General features: G+C 36.2%; 2 protein-coding genes across 2 annotated transcripts; one reads left to right on the top strand and one right to left on the bottom strand.

The window, feature by feature from the left end:
- Positions 1-564: 564 nt before the first annotated feature.
- On the bottom strand, positions 565-1,134 carry LOC141691368 (uncharacterized). Its single transcript, XM_074496093.1, has one exon. It carries the CDS (start codon positions 1,132-1,134, stop codon positions 565-567), a length of 570 nt encoding a protein of 189 aa, XP_074352194.1.
- Positions 1,135-1,389: 255 nt separating this feature from the next.
- On the top strand, positions 1,390-2,679 carry LOC141691367 (uncharacterized). The gene has a single exon (XM_074496092.1). It carries the CDS (start codon positions 1,390-1,392, stop codon positions 2,677-2,679), a length of 1,290 nt encoding a protein of 429 aa, XP_074352193.1.
- Positions 2,680-11,844: the final 9,165 nt, after the last annotated feature.

Here is an 11,844-nt window from a genome sequence, read left to right as displayed (position 1 = left end):
TGACTATATCTTGGTCCATATCAATTATGTTCTCATTATCCAGGCCCGTATTTAATTCAATATTCACACTTACATTACTTGTTGGATCAGGCCCATCACTTGTTCTCCTTTTTTAATTCTTGACTATAGTAATCCCTGATTTGAAGGCATTTGATGAATTATGTTCCACCAATTTCTCCTTTCATTTGAAAAACTATTTTTCCCTCCATCCATACCCGAGTTAGTTGCATTACTTCCTAAATTTATGACTGGTATAACAGCATCCTGATTTCGTGCAGAAAAAGTCTCACATGCATTAACTCCTACCGTCGTCGTATTCCGTTCACCAGCTCTATTTCCATCCCGGAGCCATCTTTCTCCAATAAGATTTGTTTGTCATTTGAATAGGGATCTCATCCATGAACCATAAGGTCTGGTAATTTTATTTTTTGGCGTATCAAAGATTCGGCTACAAAACTTTTCAGAATGGTCTATGATTCCATAAATAAAACAAAAGTTTGGAACATTTTTATACTTAAAAATGATCCAGAACCATTCATTCCCTGCCTTTCGTACTTTCATTCTTCACTTTAGAGGCTTTGATAAATCCACTGCTACACGGAGCCTTAAGTATTCCCTACATACCCCTTTAAAATTATGCTGGCACGATTCAACATAATCCCCTACATAATTCCCCACCTCCTGAATAACTTTCTCAGTCATGAAGCCAACATGTAAATCATGAATCTGGACCCAAAGTTCTAAATTATTTAGATTGACTCCCCTTAGAATGTCTCCCTCCTTCATGCGAGTGATAATCAGAGCTTTACGATTATAAAACCAAGGACTTCCACTACATACCCTTTTGATATCAATCTTATGATGAAACTGGAATAGATAAAGATTGGTATCAATTTTCTTGATATAAACACCTTTCCCTGGATGCCATAGTGCTGCTAATGTCTGCCTCATTGCTGGAAAATCGACTACCCCCTCCGTTATGAATCTTCCAATAAGATAAAGATTTGCATCAAAGTCTTGAAAGCCGTCTATTTCTCCATCAACTACTATTTCTTCCAGTGCTAACCCACCATCTTCCTCATCATCAAGCGTAATGTTGTTCATTGCATTGATGATGCTACTAGTTGAAGCCATATTAAGAATGAATTCGAAAATAGAATGACGAAATGAATCAAAAGACTTGAGAGCAAAACAACTATCTGATTATGTCAATAGATAATAAGGATATGTATATGTGTTACTATTTGTGCCAACAGGGGGTTGGGGAATCCTCGAGCAGTTAGAGTGCTGCGGGATCTTGTCAAGTCCCGTAAACCTGATTTTCTTTTTCTTTCTGAGACTCTTTCTTTTAGTAGTAGAATAAATGAACTCTGCTCAAGTCTGGGGTTTATGCATAGTTTTGCAGTTGATCGTGTAGGGAGGGGAGGTGGTTTAGCAATTATGTGGAGGAGTACTGTAAGTTGTACTATTAGCAGCTCCTCTACGAATCATATTGATGTGGAGATTTTACATGGCTCGTCTCCACAATGGCGTCTTACTTGTTTTTATGGATACCCAGAGAGAGAACGCAGACGTGATTCATGGGACTTAATTAGATATCTTTCATCTACATCAACGTTACCATGGTGCATAGTTGGTGACTTTAACGATATGTGTTTTCAAAGTGATAAGGAGGGAGAGCATGACCACCCTCAGTTTTTGCTAGACGGCTTCAATGAGGCCATTTCTGATTGTGACTTAATGGAACTTGATCTTAAAGGAGGATGTTTTACCTGGGAGAAGGGCAAAGGAACATCTAGTTGGGTCAGAGAGCGACTGGATCGAGCATTTGCAACAGACCAGTGGTGGCAATTATTTCCATTGTGCAATCTATCTGTGAGTCATGTTGTGTATTCAGATCATGACCCTATTCATTTAGATTTGTGTAATACGAAGCTGACCAAGAAACAATTCCGTTTCAAATTTGAAAATACGTGGCTCAGAGAGCCAAGTTTTCGTGGTGATGTTAAGAAACACTGGGATGAGCTTCCTCGGTTGCAACTTTTGCCTAAATTGGTTGCTATTTCGTCCTATATGGCCAAGTGGGGACGGAATTTTTTTCATAAATTCAGGGACAAATTGTGTAAGCAGAAAGAGGTCGTGAATGCTCTAGCAAGTAGAACAGATGAAGATAGTGTCAAACAGTACTTTGTGGAAAAGAATAAAATGCATGAGCTCTTGTTACATGAAGAAACATACTGGAAACAGCGAGCAAAAACCTTTTGGTTGGCTGAAGGGGATGCGAATTCGAAGTTTTTTCATGCGTATGCTTCTGCCAGGAAGAAAACTAATTTTGTAACGAAGCTGCGTAATGAAGAGGGAGACATGTTGACAAGCAAAAGTGATATGCATAGGGTGGTTTTGGAGTACTTTCATAGAGTCTTTGGGGAGCAGAGAAGTAGCATGGTTCTGGAGGAGCAGGTTTCTAGAGTGATCACAGACGAGCAAAATAATGCACTAATAGCGGATATATCATTCGATGAGTTTACTAAGGCTGTCAAACAAATGCATCCTGATAAAGCTTCAGGGCCCGACGGATTGAATCCCGCTTTTTTCAGCAATTTTGGCCAAGTCTGGGTCGTGATGTTTTTGAGAGTTGTAAAGATTGGCTTCAGCAGTGCAAGTTTCCTTTTGAATTGAATGATTCAAATGTTGTACTAATACCAAAGAAGGAGAATGCGGATCGTATGACGGATCTTCGTCCCATAGCACTTTGCAATGTACTGTACAAGATTCTTGCGAAGGTGCTGGCTAATAGACTCAAGGTAATTCTTTCTGGTATTATTTCTGAAAATCAATCCGCTTTCGTTCCAGGGAGAAATATCTCTGATAATGTGTTAGTAGCTTTTGAAATAATTCATCATATGAAAAGAAAGCATTCTGGAAATGTGGGAGAAGTGGCATTGAAGTTAGATATTAGTAAGGCGTATGACAGGGTGGATTGGAGTTATTTGAGTACAAGGATGCATCGAATGGGGTTTTGTGATAAATGGGTAGATTGGATTATGTTGTGTGTGCAGACAGTGAAATATACGATCTGTTTTAATGGTGATCAGTTGGGTCCATTTCAACCAAGAAGGGGGTTGCGCCAAGGCGATCCATTGTCGCCATATCTGTTTTTATTATGTGTGGAAGGTCTATCACGAGCTATCTCTCAAGCTTCGGAAGCTAATCTTATTCATGGGTGTAAAGTGAGTCGTTCTGCTCCAGCTGTCACCCATCTTTTGTTTGCGGATGACAGTTTTTTGTTCTTTAGGGATGATAATGAGGAGGTTATGAAAGTTAAGGAGATTCTTGATAACTATGCAAGCTTATCTGGCCAATCTATAAACTATCAGAAGTCAGGAATTTTTTTCTCTGCAAATGTTCGTAGGGATAAACAGGTCGAGATTTCTAATGTTCTTGGAGTGTCGACTGATCTCTCTAAAGGAAATTACCTGGGGCTTCCTTCGTTAGTAGGCAGGTCGAAGAATGGTGTATTCAAGTTTCTGAAGGATAAGATTTGGAAGAGACTGCAGGGGTGGAATGTGAAGGTGTTGTCTAAGGCTGGCAAGGCTGTTCTTTTAAAGAATGTTGCAACTGCAATTCCATCATACAGTATGTCTTGTTTTTTAATTCCAAAGAAGTTGTGTCAGGAAATTGAACAGATGCTAAACAGTTTCTGGTGGAGTTCATCTTCGAGTAATAGCAGAGGAATTCGATGGTTATCGTGGGATAATATGAGTGGCACAAAGGACAGAGGTGGTCTCGGGTTCCGTAATTTATATGGTTACAATTTGGCCATGCTAGGGAAACATGTATGGAACTTTGCTCATAATCCTAGTTCACTAGCTGCTCGAGTCTTTAAAGCCAAATACTTTCCTAAGACAAATGTTTTTAAGGCAGAGAGAAGTGGAGGGGCTAGTTTCATTTGGTCTGGGATTTTTGCAGCCAAAGAGGAATTAAAACGTGGATTCAAATGGGTGCTTGGGGATGGTCAGAGTATTTGTGTGAAATCAGAGCCATGGCTTAACGGTAAGAATGATTATATGATTGATTCTGGCTACGATATTGCAGGTGACATGAAGGTGGCTAAACTGTTTTCTCAGGATACAGGTGGGTGGGACGTGGAAAAAGTGACTGGTATGTTTAGTGATGTTGATGCTCGAGCGATCTTGAATATGAAAATTCCCCGTTCACTGGTGTCAGACAGAGTTTCTTGGTTACATAGTAGGGATGGTTACTATACTGTTAAAACAGGTTATAAGTTGTGGCAAGACGGGAACAGACAACAGATAAACAACGATTCTTCTAATGGCTGGAAGAAGATATGGAAATTGCTGGTTCCTCAGAAAGTGAAGTTTTTCTTATGGCGGTTTTGCAGGAATAATGTCCCTGTTCGTTCAGTCCTTCAAAAAAGACGTATTGAAGTTCCTGTTGTATGTCCGATGTGTAACACGGGGGAGGAAAATTTAGCCCATCTATTTTTCAACTGTGCGTTTGCTAAGCAGTGTTGGCAGGCTTTGAGCGTAACAGTAAGTGTTGCTGAATCTGAGGATGTCTCAGGGTGGCTTCTTCATAAGCTTGGGGAGGAGGGTTATGATAGTCTTAGCAGGATCGCAATGACTATGTGGGCTATATGGTTTTTCAGGAACAAACGCATCTGGGAGAATAGGTCTGTTTCATCTCAATTTGCAGTTGATTGGGGTATGAGGCAGTTGCATGACTGGAAGTTTGCAGTCTCACAAGTTCAGTGTAGGCCTACGACTACTGCAATAAGAACCAGTGAAGAAAATCTGAAATGGGTTAGGCCAATTGCAGGCAAGCTGAAGGTTAATGTTGATGCGGCTGTTACTCAAGGATCATCATATTTTAAAGTAGGAATGCTTCTCAGAGACAGCACAGGGGAATTCAGGGAGGGCAAGACTATGCATTTTAGCAGAGAAGCATCAGTCTTGGAGGCTGAAACGGTGGCCATAGAGGAGGCTTTGGTTTGGATAGGAGCAAAAGGATTCAAAGATGTCTGTGTGGAATCCGATTCTCTCTTAGCAGTCCAAGCGATAAATGGAGGCAAGATCTATCAGCAAGAAGTTGGACATAGTATCGATTTTTGCAGGGCATTTTTAGTTGCTAGACAAGATGTTGGTGTTAGGCATGTTAGAAGACTAGCTAATAGGGCAGCCCATAATATGGCTCGTATCCCTTGTGAGCTAAATTCTTCTGTGAGTTTTTTGATTCCTCCACGTAATGTGTTGGATTCTGTGGTGTATGATGCAATTTAAGTAATAAAGATTTTATTATTCTTCAAAAAAAAAAAACTAAAGCTCCTCAAGATTGGAGTTGTTTTAAGAGCATCTCCCTTTTATGTTTTAAATTAAGCACTTAATATGTGTGTCGCTAAAGAGTTAAAAAATTATTTTTCTATTGCAATTCAAGAAATAACGTTTTTAGCCATATTTTTCCTTTCATATTTAGTTAGCTATATATTTTTAAATAATTAAAATTACAATTAAGATAATAATTTTGATCAATATTTAACATATAAAGATGGCCATTATATGAAAAAATATAAATAAACTAAGATATAACATGTATTTAGTAAATAATGTAATATATTTTTAAATAAATGTATTATTAAAATCTATGATAGTATATATAAGAATTAATTAACAACGTGAAATATTCATGTTCAAACTGATATGAAAAATAAATAATAAATTGTTAATGCGTGTTTATTAAATAAAATTTATATTATTAGAAAGTTTATGTTATAAATTTTTTTAGAAAAAAATAGAATGCTAAAATTTTTAGTAATTTAACCAAATTGACAACGAAAAATCAATTAATTTAACAATTATAGGATAAATAGAGTAGTGTTAGATGTACACATAATTCAAAAATTTATTTGATTTTGATTTGGACATTGTACCTTGGCTTATTTTGAACATAACATCGGAATCTACTCGATCTTAAAAAACACAAAATTTGACTATTTTTCACAAATGTATCATATCTCGGTCAAGTTGAAGTGTATTTTTTAATTAGAAGATTTAGAAAGTTTGTTTATTGAATTGATAAAAAAAAGTTATATCAATGAAATAAGGTGTTTGTATCAATTTACATCCACGTGAATTAATGTGTTTAAGACCTTTGTAAGACCAGGTCAATAAATAATATATATCAAAATTACAAGATTGATTTATTATGATTTGTCATGGACATGACTAGATTATCGCACGATCGGTTAAAAATATGGGGGTTGTCTCGACCATTTCTTTTTCTTTTTATTTTGCACTTTGTTAAAACAAAATATATAGTAATATCAATATTTAAACTATATATATGTAATTTTTTAATATATGCAAATTCTTAAATTCTTAAAGAGCAAAATTGATATTCTAATTTATATTTCATACTGATTCAAAAGAAAGATGTTCATTTGTTTTATAATTAAAAAAATCTAGCAATTAAGTAATTTTGAATATTGACTTTACCGATTTTAGATAGTATCTTAATTACAAAAATAATATAAAATGTACATTTTTTATATATTTAAAATTATATATAAATATAAAAGTTTTTGAATGAAATGCTGAATTTCTTGCCATTGTTTGTATGAAACTATTTTATGTTATTATAAAATTATTTTCATATTTGAAATTATAATATATGAATGAAACTTATATACACACTAAAATATAAGATTTAATTCGATCTATTTTATTGTAAAAATAAAAAGTAATTATATTGATCACATAAATTATCGTATTCTCTCTTTCAAAATAACTTAAAGCATTAAAAATTTAAGTACTAATATTTATGAATATTTTATTGAATTTATAATTGTTTAGCACAACCAGCCAATATATATGATCACCGAATATGTACATGAAAAAAAGGTTGAAATCATACACAAAAAAATGACAATGATTAAAATAATGATACATTAGTCTCTATAATAGAAATAATATGTAGTATAACACCAACCCTATCACACACAATAACATATTCTAAAGTACATAGTGGACATGCATATATTTGTTAACTAAACACAGTCGTAGAGACTTTAAAAATATTATATTAACACTTCAACACGAAAAAAGTGTGATTAGACTAAGACATCTTCTACATCATATGTAAACTCACATTACACTCATATATATGAACTACGTAAATTATAATAAAAACAACAACTTATTTGACTTAAAGATCATGTACAATCAAAATATTTGTTTTTACCGGAATCATCAAGCGTGCAAATAAAAATTTGTAACACAATAAATCATCAATTTAGATTCTAAGTATTCTTTGAACATAAACTATCTACGATGCTATTTTTTTATACATTTTTTTATGAAATAAATTAATGGGACAAAAAACTCTATAAAAGTATGTTAGGTAATGAATACAACACATAGGGGGTGAATGTGTTTTAGACAATTTTAGTGGCTTTTTTTTTCTTAAGCTTGGTGAACAAAGAAGATGTAGAAATGTAACTTGTAAAGATAGTATGATTTAAATGAGATAATAATACATGCACAGGTGTTAGTCCCAAAGTATCGTAGAAGGGGAGGGGGTTTAATACAATACCTACAATCTTTTTCGATTCGTTTCAAGTTCTTCGTTAAAAGTACGGAATCAAAAACAACACAAAACAATTCGAGGAATATATTGTTTTATTAATATAAACCTGGAGGTTGCTACAATCTAATCAAAGTATTGATTAGCTATAATAAATTCAGCAGCATAACAATATGTTTACAAGGATAATAAATATGAAGCTTTAATGGAGCTCTCGTAAACTTTTTGTGTTTGCTGAAGAAGATAACTCACTGAATGAATTACATTCAATTGCTGCTTTGTAGTCTTTCAAATTTCAATGGATCCACACAATTCATTAATTTTGCTGCATGCAATTCTGTGAATAACTCATCTATGGCGACAACTCTGTGGCGACAAGCTTTCCCCTGTGCTTCCTCTATGGCGACAGCTCTGTGGCGACAAACCTATGGCGATAGAGTTGCCTTAAATAATTCTCTGTGGTTACAGCTTTTGTGGCGATAACTCTATGGTGACAGAGTTGCCTTAGAGTAATTTCTTTGTGGTTATAGCTTCTGTGGCGACAGAGTTACCTTAGAGCAATTTCTCTGTGGTTACAGCTTCTGTGGCGATAACTCTATGGAGACAGAGTTGCCTTAGAGTAATTTCTCTGTGGTTACAGCTTCTGTGGCGATAACTCTATGGTGACATAGTTGCCTTAGAGTAATTTCTCTGTGGTTACAGCTTCTGTGGCGACAGGTAGAGAGAGTTGTCATGACTTAGAATATTTTGGCTCTGTGTCAAACCATTCTTCAATGTATCAATCATTTTTCTTCTGTTAATTGAATTAAAATACTTTCTTGAATGCTGATGTTTGGTGCACTGGTCTGGTTCACAAACAGTTAGCATTGTGAGGATCCTAATTCAATTTGTCTTGGGTTCCTGAGTTGATACAGACTGATGTTTATCCATTGCTTCTTTCACTGAACCCTTGATCTGTTAACACTTGAAATCAATACATGCAACTGATGTCTAAAGTCCTTTGATGTTTTATTCTTCATGGCTGCTTGAACATAACAATGAACTTCTTTCCATGATCTGTTGGAGGACTTAATGAATCAATCACATCATTTGGTTCTTTGTGTTTATCCCGTCTTCATCTGAAGGGATCCTGTGCTTCACAGTTTAATATTATTTATCTGTTTCTGTTTTCATGTTGAGTTATAAATCCTCGATTACATGTTACATTATATTATACTTTACAATCTCCCCCTATTTGATTGTTAGAGTTCGACAAGCAAATCCCTAAGGATAACTCAACTGATAATAAGAAAAAGTATGAACTTTAAAATAGATAAAGATATTAAATACATTCTGGATTACATATTCATTTCCAGATTTCTTAAGATACAAATTACAAAGAAGTGTTCCTCTAGCCTGAACATATACTCTATGTCTTCTTTGTCTTTGTCTTCTTTTGCTTCCTGCTTCCCTCTTCTTCTTGAGGCTGCTCGGATTTTCTCTTAGAAGCTTTTTTTTTAGGAACTGAAGGTTTTGGAGGAGACTCTTTCAGCTCATTCAATCTTGCTTGCACACAATCACGAGCTTCTATCTCAAGTACTTTGACTGGAGGTGGATTATTCAGTTCATGAAGCATTAACTCAAGGTATTTGACTTTGGTGCATTTAGGAACAAGATCAAACAATAGAGATGATTTTCTGGACATTACGAAGACTGTTATCCTTTTAGGATGTCCTCGTACTCTCTTGGTATCATTGATTGATTCTTCCTCCATCACTTCATCAAGTACCTTTATGATAGGAATCAAAGCAACCTTGTCTTTTTTACATATGGATAGTTTGACATCCATCAAGTCTTGCTGTATTGAGTCTAATTCACTTGTCCTGAAGTCTTTGATTCTGATCTTGCTTTTGTTGATTCTAAAGACTACCTCCCCTTCACTGTCAGTGCTGATTATGGGTTCATTGTCTTTCAGAAGATTAATCTCTGTTTCCCCATTGATGAACACCATCTCATGATACGCTCTCGTAACCTTCTTTATATCCTTCTCAATGTCTCTGATCATCTTATCATTGAGCCTATAAGCATATAGAATTTCAGCAGGTTTAAGGTCTGCTTCAGATCTCTTAACACCTGGAGCAACCAGTTTAGCTCTTTTGCTCCTGAGTTTACTTTCCAGGAAAGTAAGTTGTAGATAATGAATGGTTCTTATGTGTTGGTCAGACATGGTGATGTTTTGCATCCTACCACCTGCAAATACTTTGATCACAAATGGATACATAAATGCTTGGGGAGATACATCCATCATCATTCTCCAAAGTTTGTCTCTGAAGTATTCGTTCTTATTTGATTTCAGCCATGGGATTTTTGATGCTAGGACAAATAGTTCAACAATGTTCAACTTTTTCAGTACACTGGTAGATACCTTCATCTGTAGACCATCTTTGTGATTGATAGTGATTCTCTATCCATTCTTCAGAATGTTCACAGTAGTTCCAGTAATTATTTTGTTGAATTGATCATAAAACTCATGGATGTTATCATGTTCTTTTTTGTAATGTTCCACAATTCTCAGCAGATTAGAGTTACTAGGGTCTGAATAGTGATATGTTTCTGGTTTGTCCATTTTCTTCCTTATATATTCCCATTTGCTTCCTTTCCTGTTAGCTCGAAGATATGCTTCTCTCTCTTCTCTGTTCCTCCTTCTTTGAATGGCTCTTTGAATTCTTGATTTTGATCTTTCCATTTCTTCTTGAATCTCTACATAAGAGCGATTTATTTTCTCTGGAAGTCCATAGAACAGAGAGTCATCTGAGAAAGCATCTTCATCTTCAAACTCTTCATCCTCAGAGATAATCTTTCTTTCTTCTGTAGCCACTTTCTCGAATTTTGGCTCACACCCCATCGGAACATCACTTTCATCTATTTCACCTTCTTCTAGTTCATCTTCAGAGAATAGAGGTTTTGGAGCATATATCTGAGACAATAGATTTCTCTGAGTTGTAAGGATTTGGCTCAGATGTCCTGATTGCTCCCCCTGAGATGTTGCACTCTCCTTAGAAAATCTTTCCTTGAGGAGCACCCTTTCATCAATTCTCTCTTCTAGTTCTTCCTCCATCTCATCTCCAAATTCATCATAAGTACCAGCAGTCTAAAAGGCATCTTGAAGTAGGTTAACAGCAACATCTACTTTTTCTTGTTCTACTACCTTTTTCTCCCCCTTAGTTGGGTTATCCTTCAGAGCTGGTGTTGATTAAGCATGTAAGGTTGAAACAGGGATCTCAAGAGAAACAGGCAGTTGCTTACTGACTGAGGTCATTAGCCCAGTACTGGCAAGATCTGCTTCAGATGAGACCGGGAGTGGTGCTTATTTGCTAACTGAGATATTTGGCTCAGTGTTGGCAATTGCTTTTCCTTTTCCTGTATGAGAGAGATATCGCTCAACGAATTCCCATAAATTAGCGAATGCTGCTTGCTGATGTTCAAGTTGATCGAAAAGACTGGCGATCTGATGATCTCTGAGAGATAGTTATGTCTGAAAGTGTTGATCTTTAAGAGCCTGTTGTTCCTTGAGATAACTGTCTTTGAAAGCTAGCTGCTCTTTATAATCTTGAGTGACATAGTTTGATAGATCTATAGGTGTAGTTTGGATGGTAGGTGTCTCACAGGCTTCTCGCAGTGTATTGCTCATCACTCTATCACTCGGTTTAGGGTCATGTGTGTCACTCATTCTCACAAGTTCACTCTGCTCAAAGCTCCGAATTCCAAGTGTACCTGCAGAAGACACTGGAGCCATCCTTAAGGAGGTCAGCAGTGGTGCAATGGGAGTTCACAAATCCCTATCCTTGTCTGAGACAAGTTGCCTGTCATCAGGAGATGACTCATCCAGAGTTAGAATCTCTGGGGGGAGCACTGGGTCCTTCATATTTGGCATCTGATCCCCAGCTTCCCCTTGTATCAGTGAAGATACATTCCCCTCAGGCTCACCAGTTAAATCTGGTTCATCGCTAATGGGTTGCCGATCCGCGCCTACGTCGGATCCACTATCCGCAAATGCATCCAGCTTTATTAGTCCTGGGGAGGTAAGTGTTGTGCTAGGTTTGGCAGTGATTACAGCACTCTCTCCTAACACCTGTGAAGGCAGTTGATCCATTGAAGGACCTTGAACAGGATATTCTAACCGTAAAATGGTTGAATTCCCTATTTCCGTCAATACTTCCTCACCAAATAGTACTCTTCTAATCGACTCATTTAAAGCTTCAAGAG

This window comes from Apium graveolens, chromosome 10, assembly GCF_009905375.1.
Source record: "Apium graveolens cultivar Ventura chromosome 10, ASM990537v1, whole genome shotgun sequence".
NCBI classification, from domain to species: Eukaryota; Viridiplantae; Streptophyta; class Magnoliopsida; order Apiales; family Apiaceae; genus Apium; species Apium graveolens.
The sequence above is the reverse complement of the archived record's forward strand: the minus strand, read 5'-3'. Positions and strand labels throughout refer to the sequence as shown.